The sequence below is a fragment of the Beta vulgaris genome, chromosome 9, assembly GCF_026745355.1.
Source record: "Beta vulgaris subsp. vulgaris cultivar EL10 chromosome 9, EL10.2, whole genome shotgun sequence".
NCBI classification, from domain to species: Eukaryota; Viridiplantae; Streptophyta; class Magnoliopsida; order Caryophyllales; family Amaranthaceae; genus Beta; species Beta vulgaris.
The window spans coordinates 47,002,731-47,019,637 of NC_079210.1; the positions used below are offsets into that span (position 1 = coordinate 47,002,731).

Consider the following 16,907-nt stretch of genomic DNA (forward strand, 5'->3'; position numbering starts at 1 on the left):
GAAGTAATAAAATAATCAAGATTCCTATATCTTTGGCAGAATCATCAACCTCCGAGCATATTTATGGTATGCATTGGAGCTCGAGTTAAAGTTCGTCCTACGAACTGCACCATTTAAATGTTGTGCGGCTCGGTACACTCAAGGTAAAATGAGAAAAAATGAGCAATTTTTACGGTTCTCACCATAAAAGTGATTCTCATATGGAATATATAAATGTATATATATACCATAGTTGATTAAAATTGTTCATAAACCAAATTTCAAGGAGTTCATAACACCAATACACCATATTGCTTGTTTTTATTTATGCCTGACGGCTCACGTACACATTAAGAAATCACACACGTGCATTACAAACTTACCGACCGTAGTTTTTGATAACAACGACATGACATGACATGACATGACATGAGATAAGTTTTGAACAATACAATAGTGTGCATGATCATAGAGAAGAAGAAATAGATGAAGCTCTCAAAGCAACGACTGAGAGATGGTTTGGAACATGATACAACAACCGATTTAACTCTTTAACAAATAGGTCCATAGCATTCTTAGGCAAACAAATAGGAACCACAAATCCTTTCTCTCCATTCCTATTCTTAAACGGAATATGACAACTCGAAACTCCAGGTATTGCTCCGACTCCAGCTTTAGCAAGCCCACCATAAGCAGGCTGGCCCCACCCGTAGTCCAGTTTGTCAAACCCAACTCGAGTCAGGTCAGAAACCACGAAATTTCGAACCACTGTAAAGTGGGGCCTACCTTTGATGACCATGTAATCAATAGTTGACTTGACGTACTCTTGTGATCTAGCTTTGGAATTTTTCACGAGTTCCAAGGCATACTCAATTGGGTTGATACAAAGTTTGGCAGCGGTAGAAGTGGCCATGGAAAAAACAATGGTGTTACCGTAGAAACCCGGAGGTAATAATGGAGGGTTGAATAGGTTTCGAAAACCGATCACACACATCATTCTCACTATTTCTTCCGGCTCCGGTTGTAGCGCACTTGTGCGGCAACGCCAAACAAATGCACTCAGAATTTCAAATGTTGTGGCTTTTTGATTCACTGGTATCAACTGCCTTATAGCAGCTATTTCGGTGGGCCCTGGTTATACAAAAAATATATTACTAGCTTATGTTTCTTTTACTTATGCTCTCTTCTTTCCGATTTAAATTCGATTAAGTTCACTTCAATTCAATTCAATTAGTTTCATCTCACAATTTAAGTTTAGATCGGTAATTTAAGTTTAGATCGGCTCAATTAAGCTTAATTTAGTTCAGTCCAATTTCATTTAGTTCAATTCGGTTTAGTTCAGTTCAATAATTCATTTAAGCTCAACTCAAAAGAAAAAGGAACAAGATATTAGTCATGTACTCTTCTTTCGTTTCACGAAAATTTTGATATTATTCGCATAAGACTGCTTACTTCATTTTTTTTTAGATGAGGCCACTATAGCTTTTTACTTCATTTAATACTCACATTTCGAAACTTTATAATTATTTTAAACTTCTTCACCTTTTTTCCATATCTCTCACCAAATATTAAAAATATATCTGAAAATAGGTAAGAAAAAAACATAATCATGTGTGTTCTTGTTTGATTCGTCTCATTGCGTACATTACGAGAACCAAACTTTTATAATCTTTACTAATATGTAATTAAAGATAATAATAATACGAAAAGTGCATTGTTAAACATGAAAAAGGAGAAATGCATGAAAAGTTTATTGGGGATGGAGGAAGTATATATATAAATAAGGAAAATTTTACAATAGCCTTCTTCAAAAAAAGGCTACCATAATACTTTTATGTGAGCCAAGCATTTGTACACATTAGCAGTATGTTATTTATGATCAAATGCTATAGATAAAGTCAAATAACGTAGTTTTGACTTTTCAAAATTAGTTATAGATAATCTCGTAAATTATATTCTATGAAATTCTAAAATTAATGTTTTTTATATTAAATTTGATATGATATACAAAAATAACCCATAACTTATTTTAAAAAGTAAAGAAAATGCTTTTTAGAATTTATAAATTGCAATTTAGAAAATAACCTATAACTAATTTTGAAAAGTCAAAATTGTTTTATATAAATATATTCATATTAGTAATAGAGTATGTGAGTATATTTATAGTAATTAGTCATGAATGTCATCTGCTGACGTAGAGATATTCGTGAGTCACGTTGAGATCTTAAGGTAGCCTTTTCTTCAACAAGGCTACTATAAAAACATCCATATATATAATAGTAAATTTTCTAGAAAGGGATGAAGTACAAAAAAATGAAAACCCACCAAAGAAGAAGGATTTGTGCACCATGTCCTCAAATGGAATAACGGTGCCTTTGGTGTCAGCTATTGTATCATACTCTTCGTGCTCAAAGGTGACTCGGGGTGGGTCCCTAGCGCGAAGAAGGTGGCGCTCCCACACTGGCTGGATCGATGGTGATCGAGCTCCACGCGCGAGCTCAGCTACTGCATTCATGAATTGGACTAGGCCAGGAAGATCGGACATTGTGTGGTTCAGTCGAAGTGCCACTATGAAGCCACTGCATTTGAGCCTAGTGACCTGTTCAATGTTCACTCAAGAAATAACATACATGTTCGGATTTTGATTTTTGATACAGAAAAAGGTTGAATAGAAAAAAGAATGGCTAAATAATTATTGGAATAAAGATATATAGAGTGGAAGGGAATACATATTTATTCTATCTTATTTTTAATAGGAAAAATTGACAGATCCAGTTTTAACTATGAGCGCCGTTAGTTCCGCCATTTTTAGTTCACCTGAAAATTTTTGATCAGAGCTTATCTAATCTGAACTTATTTTTTTGATCTGCTCTGAACTTATTTTTCTGAGCTTATATGAACTTATTTTTTTCCTGATCTGATCTGATTTTCAAGATCTCATCTTTTATAAAATATATTATTACTATTATATTATTACTTTGTAATTTATTATATACAATACATTATAAGATCTTATTTATAGTATTACTATTATTATCTTTTTATTTCTATCACAACTTTTTACACAACTTTTATTATTAATAATAATTATTATTGTTATCATTAATATTATAATAACAACAATAATTATAATCATAATAATAATTATTATTACTAAAAATAATTCTATAACCCAAGTCATTAATTTATAAGAGCACTTCTAAAATGTTACACACTTGAGAAGTCGGGAGACTCAACTCATTTTTTTCCATATAAAATAAAATAAGATATACAAACAACTATGAAACTTTACCTAAGTATCACTACTAATTTTTCTTTTACTACTAATAGATAGGGTGCAACTTCAAATAACTAGAGAGATTTGAAATTTGGTAGGAAGAGGTATACCGAATCTAAATTTATAATTTGTATCTTGCACTTAGCTTATTTTGAAATGTAATTCGAACTTATTCCGTTGTCATGAATTTGAGCTATCATATTTTATATATTTCTTATTTTTGCGTCAATCTTACGTTCTTAACACGTGGCTTTTAATTTTCTATTATTTAATAACAACAAAATAACTTAAAATAATGATAACAAGGACATTTAATTATAATGATAACAACGAGATCAATATTAATAATTAATAAGTACAATAGCAACAATAATAATCCTTTTGAACAAATCTACTAATAAATAATAGTATTAATAGTAATAATGAGTTTTTAAATATAAGCATGATCTGATCTGAACTTATTTTTTCTTATTTGATCTAATCTGAACTTATTTTTTCTGATCTGATCTGAATAGATCTGAAATAAGCAAAAATAAGATGAACTGAACATAACCTTAATCCCAAGTAAGAATTATTTCTAAATAGTCCCAATTATACATATTTTTTTTTTACAAATATAGTTCTTAGTGAAACTGAAAATAGCGGATCGTCCATAATTGGGACTGGCTCTACATCTGTATGATATGTTTTTGATTTATTCCATCATTTGGACTTTTACATCATCTATAGACTCCTATTTGACTATATTTTGTAACACAGGCTTAAGCTAAAATAAATAAATTTATGTAGAGTTTAATTAATTAGATTGGTCTTCGTACATTTAAAGATTAGAGTGTTAGCAGTTACCTGCATGAGAATCAAAGGGGTCCCTAAGATAGCAGTAGAGCCAGGGACATCAAAAAGAAGGTCTTCCAAAGGAAAAGGAGGTTGAATTATATCACCATCACCAAAATCCTCAAGAGTAACATCAGCATCTGCCTCAATGAATATGATCCCTTCCCCATTACACTCCACCTCCAGTTTCCTTCCAGATTTCTCTCTCAGCCGCCCTGCCAAGGGATAGTATGGCACTAACGCCTTCGCCACGGCTTCCTTGAGCACTCTCACCGGGTCCCTCCTCCCCATATGCATATGGGTGGATTCATTTCGGTAGAATTGTATGAACGGTATTTGGTATCGAAGGCTCTCTTGATCGTCGATGTCCGAAAGTTCTTTGAACTCATATGGGGTGGGTTCTGCCGGACGGATTAGTTCCGGCGTCCGTCTCGTCACCATGAACACTAAGGATGCTTTTGCATTAATAATGTCTTTAGATGGTGCCATTGTATTAATGGAGGTGATGAAAAATAGTAGAGGGATAAGAGACTAGGCTTCTTTTATTTTCTTTTTTCTTGAGGATGGGAATTAAGGATGGAAAGATGGAAGTTTGATTTGCTGTGGTTATATGTGGGGATAATTTGTTATACATTCAGTGCCGTTCCTGACATTTTATGGGCCCTAGGCAAAATAAAAAAAATGGGCCCCCATCTAAAATAATTCTATTTTGTTTGGGAAGCATTTGATATTTTTCATGAGAAATAATGGTGAAAACAATTGGAATATGGGAAGAATTGAATGAGATTTGGAGAAAAGCACTAGGTGGAAATGAAAGGCCATGAAAATTTGGAAATAGGAGGAAATAAGTTATCATGTAGCTTAAGTATCATTTTTTTTTTGCAACACTTAAGTATCAGTTATCACGTAGCTTATAGGTAGATTATTTTTTGGTTTGGGCCCCTTTGGCTGATGGGCCCTAGGCCACTACACTTGTTGCCTACCCTCAAATCCGGCCCTGTATACATTTATAGACATGCATGGAGGACGATGGATAGATCATGATGTACTACCTAGAAGTGTAAGTATGTGTTAAGAGTTTTTGCGGAGAAAGATCAATTAATATAGAGTTTTTATGGGAAAATACCATTAAATTTTTTTTGAAGAGAAGGACCAATTAAAATACTTTCGTTGTTAATTAAACACCACATTATTCAGGCCAAATTGTCAACATTTCATCATTGACAATTTTTTTCCCTCCTAAACCTGCCCAAAATCGAGCCGGGCTAATCTTGATCACCTCTAGATCGATATCTATACTAATATATTAAAAGGTGTACCTAATAAAGTACATGTTGTCATGTGGAACCCTCTCATTCACTAGAAATATACTTGACAAGGAATACGTACTACACAAATTGGTATAGTAATATAAGATCCGAATATGCGACCAATACGTTGTAAAGTAAAAGTCTTACTATCTCAACCAACTATTAGATGTGATCTTTACTCCACATAATTATATGTATATATAACTTTGGAACATAAAAATATATAACAAATTAAATTAATATGGAATGAATATGAGATCAAAACTTAAAAGTACTATTCAAAGTCAAAATTCGAAGCATCGCCCGAGCTACACACTAGTTAGTCTATTAAATAGCGTGGAAAATGTTTTACAGCCCTAGTTTTGTTTTGCTTGTACACGGATTCTAGTGCATTTAATATAATGAGCTATAAGTGGTCCGGACGTTGTCCCACTTATAACATGCTTAAAATGCATGTGATACTTATTGAACTTTTATGTGATGTGTGATATGTACTGTCAAAATGCTCAACTAATAGTGTGGCATTGTAACTTTTTATATGTATTTTTTTTTGTTAATAGCAACTTGATTTGCGCTTGTTATCAACTATCTATATGACAACTGATAAATTAGGGTAGGTTTAATGATTTGTGCTAATTACTCAGGCTGAAATTACAACTTATATACATAGATAGTTGGCTTTGGCCCATGATAATACAAAGGCTATATAATATAAACTATGAGATATACAAGATAAACCCAATACTATTATATGCATTAACAATAATTGAATTCTCTCGTCAAAAATAAAATAAAATAATTGAATTTTCAATTGTAACCTTAGTAATTCTCTGTAGATCCATATAAATATCAGTGTGTCTTGCGTGTGGCCGGCCACACGTGAAATTACAGGTGTGGCCACGCGCGCGACACTTTGTCAGTCCGTCAACTCATTTTCAAATGGCATATCTCACTCGTTTTTCATCGGATTACCTTATAAGAAAAATGGGATTACCTATGTGAACAAATAGGGTTACTCAAATGATTAAATGAGTTTACTGAATAAATGGGGTTACTCCTCATGAACGAATGAGGTTACTCGTATTAATAAGTGAGGGTTACTTGTATGAACAATTGTGGTTACTGATACGAATAAAATAGGGTTACTTATATGAACAAAATGAGGTTACTCATTTGATTAAATGTAGTTACTAGTATGAATAAATGGGTTACTCCTTATGACCGAATGAGCGAGGTTACTCGTATTACTAAGTGGGGGTTACTAATGACTTGTATGAATAATTGGGGTTACTGATGCGAACAAATTGGGGTTATTTATGTGAGAAAAATGAGGTTGATCATATGATTAAATGGGTTACTAGTATGAATATATATGGTTAATCTTTATAAACGAATGAGGTTAATTACTCATATTAATAAATAGGGGGTTACTTGTGTGAACAATTGAGGTTACTCGTATGATTAAATGAGGTTAATCGTATAAATAATGTGGTTAACAAGGTTACCCATAAGATTTACCAAAATAAATTTCTTAAATTTCAAATTCCATCAAAATAGATGATCAAAATTCATGTTTGAACTCATTTAGAGTGGCTGGATTCTCTTTTTAGCATGTAGGTGATTGTTTAAATGTATAACTTAATGGCGAACCTAAATTATACTAGAAATATGTTGTCGAAAATATGGGGGGATTTCGAGTGGTGTTTATTCTCATTGACAGATTTAAAGGATTTCCATTAAATTCTGGTCTCAAGGTGATGGTAAAAATAGAAGAGAGAAAGTATAGCGTTAGAATGTAATTATTGTTGACAGAAATTCTGCTATTATTCTAGGCACAAATCTCCTAGGTACATAAAACAAGAAAGAAAAACATAATACTCTATGCGAATGTGAGAGTGTAGGGTATAAACTGTACACTGTCATGAACGATATGTTCAAAAGTGTCGAATCCGAGAAATGATAACCCTACAATAATTATTGGGGCTATATAGTTTTTGGGTATAGCCCACTGGAGATATTAATTTGGGCATATAATGGAAGTAAAGCCAATCCATAAGTTTTCATGCCAAACCAACCACTGAGAACTTGCGCTAAGCTGTATCATGCTTGCAATTTGAGAAGCTTTTTATCCAAGACGAGATCGACTACGATAAATCGGTTAGACAAAGTTGATTTTTTATAGGGTACATGATGACATTATGTCATTTGCTAAAATGGTAAAAGACGTAACTTTCTTTCTACCAAATTTGAGAGAAAGCTTGACAATCTCACGATTTAGACGCAGACGGAGGTCAGCCTTCTTGATCCGGCTAACTAGAAAAGCTTGGCAGCGGTTTGATCTCCGTGACGCGAGCAGTAATGCTTCCAATTCTATTATTCAATTTGTCTTGGCTTACATATATACTAGTTTTATAGACAATACATGTGATGAAAAAATAAAGTTAAATTGTGTTATACATAAGGCTAAGAACCTCACGTACAAAATTTTTCTTCAAAAGTTCTCTAGACAAAAGTTTCTCATAAGTCATAATCCATATTTAGCAAGCATCTAACTAGATAGTGCAAGGTACAACGTAGTTTCACAGTAACTAAATTAAGAGTGTTGGTTGTGTTTTTTTAACAAAAAAAAAAAAAACTTAAGAAAGTTGAGTTTGTATAACAATTTATGATTATAGTGTGGCTTCTAATTCCAAATTTGTGTTTTTATAAACTGCCTTTATGTCGTGTGAGCGTATTCCGGTGCATGGGGTGCAATGCAAATCTAAGCGGTTTCAAGATTAAAATATTTCTTTTATCTTTTATTAATTAAAAAAGTTGAGAAAGTATTATGTTTTGAATCTGAAATCAGTTATCATAAGGAATAAATCTGATTTTCATAATATTTTTGAATTTAGAAAATATATACTTCCTCCGTATCCCTTGACACGGACTTCTACGCAAAATTTCTTAAGGTAAGATTAATGCAAAAGATTAGCATGTGAGTATGTTAATAAGGAGAGAGAAAGTGAGGCCAAAAAACTAAAAAAGGAGTGGAATGGGGATCCAGATTACCACCACCACCGAGTCACTGCCGCCACCACCACCACCAAGACTACCATCACCATAAAGACTACCAGCACGACTAAGGCACTACCACCACCACCATCGAGGTACTACCAGCAACCACCCAGCAGCCACGACAACCCCCTCCCCTATCCCTACCAGCACAGCAATCCCCCACCCCCCCCTTCCAATTCGGACCTCTAACCCCCTCCCCCTTCGATTTCGAACCTCTGACCCCACCATCGCGCCCTTTGATAAAAATTTATATGGTGGTTAGGGTTTGAGTTCGTGACTTGATGGTGGTTTTGTGGTGGATAGGTGGTTCGTGGTTTATGGTCTCGTGGTTGGCCGGTGGTCGTGTGTGATGGTTTGCTGGTCATGATGGAATGGGTTGGTGGTGGTGGTCGTGTTCTATGGCTTTGTGATTGTTGCGGTGGGTTGGTGGTGGCCGGTTGGCTGGTGGTCTGTGAGGTGGTTTGGTGGTCACGATGGAATGGGTTGGTGGTGGTGGTCGTGTTTTGTGGTTGTTGCGATGGGTTGGCTGGTGGTTGTGTGAGGTGGTACCGGTGAAACGAGGTGGTGGTAGGGTGGTGCTAGTGACAGTAGGTGGTGGTTTGGTGGAATCGGGACAACTGGGTCGTGACTGCCGGAATCGACGAAGGCTGCAGCCTGTGGGTCGTGGCGAGAAAGATAGAGGAGTTTTTTGCGTGTTGTTTAGCTAGAATCAAAATGAAAACACACGAGTTTTTGATTTATTTATTTTTTTTTTCAAATTATTGGTTTGTCCTCTTTCTTTTCACAACTGTAACGAAAAGGACCTCCTTTTGCTATAAATGTTTTTCACGATGCGGCATACTACTGCTCCTTCCAAATGAAAAGTCCTTTAGTGAAGGACATTTTACCTACTCAAGATGTAACCCTTTGGCAGTGGGCTCGTCTTTTATGTACGTCACATATTTAATTTGTATATAGATTTTTCATTAATAGTAACTTATTTGCGCTTGTCATGAAGTAGCATAATAATATAGTCGTAACCTTAGTAATGTTTTGTAACTATATATATTATATATATAGCCTGGCAACCCATGTTGACGATAAACTTTGCCACATCTTTTAACCATGGTGAAGGTTGATGAAAGTATTTGAATTGGAAATAGAGAAAGAAGCTAAATTGAAAGAGAAGAAGATAAGAGAGAGACAAAAAGTGGCACATGATTTTTTTAGGTAGAAGAAGCAGGATTACAAAGAAAAATGAGAAGTAATAAAATAATCAAGATTCCTATATTTTTGGCAGAATCATCAACATCCGAGCATATTTATGGTGTGCATTGGAGCTCGAGTTAAAGTTCGTCCTACAAACTGCACCATTTAAATGTTGTGCGGCTCAGTACACTCAAGGTAAAATGAGAAAAAATGAGCAATTTTTACGGTTCTCACCATAAAAGTGATTCTCATGTTTATACCATAGTTGATTAAAATTGTTCATAAACCAAATTTCAAGGAGTTCATAACACCAATACACCATATTGCTTGTTTTTATTTATGCCTGACGGCTCACGTACACATTAAGAAATCACACACGCGCATTACAAACTTACCGACTGTAGTTTTTGATAACAAGGACATGATATGACATGATATCAGATAAGTTTTGAACAATACAATAGTGTGCATGATCACAGAGAAGAAGAAATAGATGAAGCGTAAGAACGAAGGATCTCCAATCCATGCAACTGAAGAGTTTTTTCCCGTTAAGCTTTGCACCGTAGTTTTGAACTGTTTAGGTTCAACTATGACATGACGAGTTTGAATGAGTGTTACCTTCATAGGCTCAACTTCTTTACCTCTATTATCCATACCACAATTTTTCTAGCTATTATGTGGTGTATTAATGCTTGATTAGCTTCTTTTGTAATTTTGAACTCTTTTTTTTTGTTGAGTATACGAATACGACTAGATATTTGCTATACCAATATAATTTTGAGGAGCTGGGGTTTTTATAACTTGGGGGTTAAAAAGAGAGAAGATGTTGAATATGCTACTTTATTGACCAAAATTAGTAATTAATGAAGACGAAATAGTCAATGATTTACGAAAAACAGTCTTTTGTTGTGGGTCAACTTCTTAGCACCCACTCTAGCAAGTTGAAGAGCTTCTAAACAAAATTGAAATTTCAAGTAATACGATTTTGCGCAAGTGGTGTGAAACTCTCAAACCTATTAATGATGAGATGACAAACCTAATCGTTTTCAATTTGCAAATATATTTATAATTAGTTGAATTAGCTATATATGTTGTGATACATAAAAATGTTAATGCATATAAAGTTAGGCAAAATTGGTCTCAACATCACACAGTATGGCGTGGTTGCACTCAACACCACAAATTATGACGCGATTGCACCCAACACAACCAACTTTGACTAATAGACAAAATACATAAAACTATTGGACTGGGTGCAGTTAGTGGCATAAATGATTTCTTGCTGACAGCAAAGAATACGTGTTAATTTTGCCTTCCCATTTTTCTTCTTTTTCTTTCATTTATCCTATTTTTAATTGATTATAAGCCTATTGTGATACCATGTTAGAATTCTCAATCTATGGTGGAAAGAAGTAGTATTGTGCCATGGAAGATGGCAGAGATCGAAGGAGATAGAGAACAGAGGAGAGAGAAAGTAGAGAGAGGAAGAAAGATGTAATTTGTATTATTTTCTGTTAACTAAAATAAAGTATCTTACAACCTATTTATGCTAACTAATTACATTCTAACTACTAACAACCTATTACTTGTATTAACATACAAAGTCAAATATACTTTGACTAAACCATGAACTCTTAACATAAAAATTGACCGTGATTCAAAGTTTCAGACCGACTCAAAGTATCTAGGTAATTAGTTATTAGTTGATTTCTTCAAAGATTTTGTAAGACAAATAACACATTGTCGAATAAGAATTCTCGTTCGTAATATATTGTATATTGGATGTAGGGAAGTGGTTCGATTAAGAGTACACCAAGTACATTTTTAAATTACCTAATGCATAATGATATGTCTATTTTATATAGAATTTTACCCCCATTTCCCATGGATTATTGGTGTTAATTGCGCTCTTCGGAGCCCTTTTTAGTACTAATGTGTGTCTTGTAGTGTGGTGTTTTCAGATTGATTTTTGTAGGAATAACCTATTTTTGGTGCATTTCCTAATCTTTGAGATCGCTACATGAGACAAGAAGTCGGGACGTGCAAAAATCTCACATCGAGCCCAAAAACCTGGTAACCGCCCGACCGGGCGCAATCCGCCCCGGTGGTCGGGCGATTCTTACTTAGTCAGAATTCGGATGCTGAAACTCCAAGTGAATTTGTTCACGCGCCCGACCGGGCGAAATCCGCCCGGGCGGTCGGGCGAACCTTACTTAGCGCATTTTCAGACTGCCAGGCAAACTTTACATGCGGGCCCGACCGGGCGAAATTCGCCCGGGCGGTCGGGCGAGGCGAATGAAGACCTGTTGAAAAGCGCCCGACCAGGCGCGACGAAGGAAAATGACACCTGACGACTGCCCGACCGGGCGAAATCCGCCCGACCGGTCGGGCGAGACGATCTTTGAGCGTTTTAAGCGCGTGTTGCGCCGGATTTACGAGACATATAAATACTATTTTCTTAGAATTAGAGACTACGCCTTTTTACTTGAGAATACATTTTATAACTTTTTAGAGAGCTTTTGAGTTTACTCCATTGTTAAACATTGATTACTACGCTTTGATTCCTTCAAGTAAAGACTAAGTTTTCTTAATCTCTTCTTTTCTTTCATTATTATTATGTCTCTTAACTTGTTTATTATTTGTTTTGCTATTTCAATTATGTGTGAGTAGTCCATTAATCTAGGGTTAAGTAAAACCCTAGCAATGATTTAATATATGAATTCTTCCATTAATCCCAAGTTTATATGATCAATTGTTCTTGTTTGATTGGATTGTTCTTATGCTCATTATCATACTAGGGATAGTGATTTTGATTTGACTCCGTATATCTTATTTTCAATGGGAATTGAATCTAGATGGTTTTGTTGATCCAATCAATGGTATGAATATCTTCTATGGGAATAGTTAGATGGGATTGCTAGGAATTTAATTGTGATGCTATGCTTAATGCCTCTTTCTTGCATGATTCTATGGGAATATGTTTGATTGCTTGTTTAGAGTAGCCATTGGTACTCGGGAGAGGTCTTTGGTAGTTATAGGGTGCATTACTCCTCTTGAACCGTTGATTATGTTTATTTGGGATGGAAATTATTCATGTAGTGGTCATGCTAGTGGTGATGCTTAATTCTAGATGTTTTAATTAACTGATTATACCTTGTGCGTTTCTAGTGATTGTCATAGTTTAGTGTTAGAATTAGTTCAACACCCCTTTCATCATTGTTTGTCACTCGTTTAGTTAGATTGAGTCAAGATATCTAGTGTTTGATGCTGTTTATCCCTGTGGATTCGACCCTGACTTGCTCTGCTACATAGTTGGGTAGTTGGTTAGGTAATTACTTTTGATAGGTGCGCGACACGCCTACCACATAACTTCAGTGAAATAGTGAACGAGGGTAACTTCAAAAGCAGGACAAACATTTACATGTAAATCAATGAACTGTCCAAGGAGACATCGAGAGTGCAAGTAAATGCATCAGGAAAAGTTAATGACCTTTTCAGCCTCAACTCATGATCACCATCCGATTTCAAGGTGGGCCCGACCTCAACACCTCGATCATCATCATGACCATTGGTTGATTCTGATCCAGTACCTTGATCATCAAGATCATCAGACTGAGATCATATTTAGTTCATGATTTTTGGGCTCTAAGAAATGGAATCAATGAGGGTTTTGGAAATTGGAAGAGAGCTCAGATAATCTGTTAGACGCGTGAAGCATTAATTAGTGTTAGTTTTTCTTTTTTAAACTTTGGGCAAACAACATATATAATTGGACCATCGTATTTAGGGGTCTTGTACAATTGCACACACTGCATAGGGCCTTAGCCAGGCCTGAGGAGTACATAACACTATTACTTGTTTTATTCATCCATCACACAATCATAAATCACATCTAATACAATCGACATTCTTGATAACAACATCTCATAACTTTGGAGTAACACAAGGCACCAAATCTTAAGTGCATCATACAAATTAACTAATTTCAACTTAAGTCTAAGCCCTTACAAAGAAGAAGAAATAGAAGATGAAGATATCATATGCTTTGAAACACCATACAACAACCCATTTAACTCAACAAATAGGTCCATAACATTTTCAGGCAAACAAATAGGAATCACAATCCCTTTATTTCCTTTTCCATTATTAACTGACATATAAAAAGTCGACAATCCAGGTATTGGTCCGACCCCACCTTTAGCAAGACCAGCATAAAGAGGCGAGCCCCAGCCAAAGTCTAGTTTATCAGACCCAAATCGAGTGACGTCAGAAACCAAGAAATAATTATTACTCACCATACTAATTAAGTTGGGATTATCTTTGAGTACCATAAGTTCATCAATAGAAATGATGTACTCTTCTGTGGCTGTTTCCTTGGATTTTTGCACGAGTTCCAAGGCGTACGCAATTGGCTTGGTGGAAAGTTCGGCAGCTGTGGAGATGGCTACGCGAACAGCAAAGGCATTCCCGTAGAAACCAGAAGGTATAGGCGGATTAGCCAGGGTCCGAAAATTGACAATGCACATGAATTTGACAATGTCTTCTGGATCTGGATGTAGTGCGATTGTTCGACTACGCCAGAGACATGCAGTAAGAATTTCAATTGTTGTAGCTTTCTGATTTGGTGGTATGAAGCGCCTTATAGCAGCTATCTCGGTGGGGCCTGGGTAACCACGTACGTTAGACTTCCGTTAGCAATAAAGGTATCGTATGTTTATGTCATTGTAAGTATTTTGAAATGTTGTAAGGATATATGATACTTCCTACGTTCCAAATTAGTTGCTACATTTTGACCGTAGGTACTATTTATGTCATAATTTTGATTATCTTTTACTCCATATACATAAGAAAAAACATAGTCATGATCTTGTTTGATTCGTCCCAATTTATATTTTTCAAATATATAATTTTTATAATTTTTTCATATATATAACTCAAGATATTAGTGTTTGAAGTTGCATCTCGTAAACTATTGTGAAAAAGCAGATGTAGCAACTAATTTGGGACGGAGGGAGTATATATTTAAAATAATTTTTTAATAAGGTGATGTCAATATCACTCAACTATCATCTTCTTCTTGGCTATATTTTGAATAGACAATAGTAAGAATAATTTTATTGATAAGGAGTATAATAAAAAAATACTCTCTTCGTCTCATAATATAGTGCCTACTTCATTTTTGGTGGGTCAAACTTTAAAATCTTTGTCCGAATATTCTCATTTGTATATATAAAAGAAATATTGATATGTGATTTTGTTAGATTCGACTCAATGTGTAGTTTCATAATATCAACTTTTTATATTTTTTATTAATATAGAATTGAAGATATTAAAGATCAAAGTTACGTCTTGGACCGTTTAAAAAAGAAACAAGCGCTATATTATGGGACGGAGAAAGTACTGTATATATGTTATGGCTATGTTTAGTTCACCTGAAATTTTCTGATCTAAACTTATTTTTTCTGATCTGATTTACAAGATCTTATCTCTTAGATTTTTTTCAATATATAAGAAAAAATATAGTCATGTGGGTCTTGTTTGATTCGTCTCAGTGAGTACTTTATTAATATTCAATTATTATAATTTTTACTAATATGTAATAAAAGATATTTAATAATAATAATGATTTTTAAATATAATCATGATCTGATCTGAACTGATGTGAACTTATTTTTTCTGATCTAATCTGATCTGATCTGAAATAAGCAAAAATAAGATGATTTGAACCTATCCTATATTGATAAGATGAGAGTCAAATGATTGCCACCTTTAATTTAAGAAAAGCGAATAAGAAAGTATATAGAAATGCGCGCATACCGAAAAAGAAGGATTTGTGCACCATGATGTCCTCTAACAATGGAGTAATGGTGGCTTTGATGGAATCTAATTCATCATACTCGCGCTGCTCCAAGATGACTCTAGGCGAGTTCGGAATGTTAAAAAGGTGGCGCTCCCACACTGGCTGGATTGATGGTGTTTGGGCTCCATGCGCAAGTTCAACCATTGCATTCAAGAATTGGACTATGCCGGCTGCATCTGCCACTGTGTGATTTAAGCGAAGGGCCAATATAAAGGCACCACATTTGAGTCTGGTAACCTGTACGTTCATTTAAAAATGACATCTTGTATCAGTGTATGGGTTTCACAAAATCACAACATTACTATCACAAAAATACTTTTTTAACACTATTTACCTATTTTACTAGACAATTTTTAGAAGTATTTTACAGTTGTTATGGGTTTGTATATAAGCTAATAAATTGATATCAACCGTAACTTTAACACTATTTACATATTTTACTTTGACTATCTTTATGATTTATGCCTAAGAAAAAACATATAGTTATACTTATTAGATTCTTCTCAATATAAAGTTTTCAAATATCAATTCCGTGTAATTATAATAATATGTTGTGTGTCTGTGTAGATTGAAAATAAACGTTGGAAGTACATACTTCTAAAAAAAAAAAATTGAGATAAGTATAGTTTTACCTGGAAGAGAAGCAAAGGGGTATCCAAGAAAGCAGTAGAGCCAGGTACATCATAAAAAAGTTGTTTTAAAGGAAAAGGAGGTTGAATTATATCACCAAACTCCTCAAGAGTAACATCAGCATCTGCCTCAATGAATATGATCCCTTCCCCATTACACTCCACCACTAGTTTCCTCCCGGGTTTCTCCCGCAGCCGCCCCGCGAAGGGGTAGTATGGCACCAATGCCTTAGCCACAGCTTCCTTGATCACCCTGGCAGGGTCCTGCCTCCCCGCCACGGTAGACTTGCTAGAGTTATTATTGCGGTAAAACAATATGATCGGGATATGGAACCGAAGGGCTTCTTGGTCGTCGATGTCAGAAAGTTCTTTAAACTCATATGGGGTGGATACTGCTGGAGTTATTAGCTCCGGCGTCCGCCTCGTCACCTTGAACACTAGTGATTTGTTGGTAATGACTTTGGATTGTGCCATTGTAATTTGTATTAGAGGGGGTACGTGGAGGTTTGTTTTGTTTGTCGATTTTTGTAGGGTTGAGATGTTATGCTTTTATAGGCATAATGGAAGAGAAAACTACTGACAATATTATCTATGAAACTGTAACGACAAACCCTATTACTTTCTCCGTCCCATTTTATAGTTCTCGTTTTACTTTGGTCACGAGAATTAAGGAAACCATGATTATTATTTACTTGCAGTGAGAGTTGTTGTGTTTTTGGAATTATTGTCATAAGAAAATGAAAAAGAATTAGAACATGAAATGAGTGAGCATG

At 34.9% G+C, this 16,907-nt stretch overlaps 2 protein-coding genes across 2 annotated transcripts; both read right to left on the bottom strand.

Annotated features, from left to right (window-relative positions):
• Nucleotides 1–268: 268 nt before the first annotated feature.
• Nucleotides 269–5,238, bottom strand: LOC104883106 (benzyl alcohol O-benzoyltransferase). The gene is made up of 3 exons (XM_048636312.2): nucleotides 4,103–5,238; nucleotides 2,305–2,578; nucleotides 269–1,110 (listed from the first exon to the last, which is right to left on the bottom strand). Exons 1-3 carry the CDS (start codon nucleotides 4,577–4,579, stop codon nucleotides 446–448), a joined length of 1,416 nt encoding a protein of 471 aa, XP_048492269.1. The 5' UTR covers nucleotides 4,580–5,238; the 3' UTR covers nucleotides 269–445.
• An 8,246-nt stretch (nucleotides 5,239–13,484) lies between these two features.
• Nucleotides 13,485–16,683, bottom strand: LOC104884744 (benzyl alcohol O-benzoyltransferase). Its single transcript, XM_048636314.2, has 3 exons — nucleotides 16,138–16,683; nucleotides 15,463–15,742; nucleotides 13,485–14,308 (listed from the first exon to the last, which is right to left on the bottom strand). Exons 1-3 carry the CDS (start codon nucleotides 16,606–16,608, stop codon nucleotides 13,650–13,652), a joined length of 1,410 nt encoding a protein of 469 aa, XP_048492271.1. The 5' UTR covers nucleotides 16,609–16,683; the 3' UTR covers nucleotides 13,485–13,649.
• Between the last annotated feature and the right edge of the window lie 224 nt (nucleotides 16,684–16,907).

Excerpts from the sequence above, each read along its gene's own strand:
- LOC104883106 (XM_048636312.2), bottom strand. The coding sequence starts at position 4,579 with ATGGCACCATCTAAAGACATTATTAATGCAAAAGCATCCTTAGTGTTC. Across the intron at positions 2,579-4,102 it reads CCCCTTTGATTCTCATGCAG|GTCACTAGGCTCAAATGCAG; the intron begins GTAACTGCTAAC and ends AACATTGAACAG. Across the intron at positions 1,111-2,304 it reads GCACAAATCCTTCTTCTTTG|GGCCCACCGAAATAGCTGCT; the intron begins GTGGGTTTTCAT and ends TTGTATAACCAG.
- LOC104884744 (XM_048636314.2), bottom strand. The coding sequence starts at position 16,608 with ATGGCACAATCCAAAGTCATTACCAACAAATCACTAGTGTTCAAGGTG. Across the intron at positions 15,743-16,137 it reads CCCCTTTGCTTCTCTTCCAG|GTTACCAGACTCAAATGTGG; the intron begins GTAAAACTATAC and ends ATGAACGTACAG. Across the intron at positions 14,309-15,462 it reads GCACAAATCCTTCTTTTTCG|GCCCCACCGAGATAGCTGCT; the intron begins GTATGCGCGCAT and ends GTGGTTACCCAG.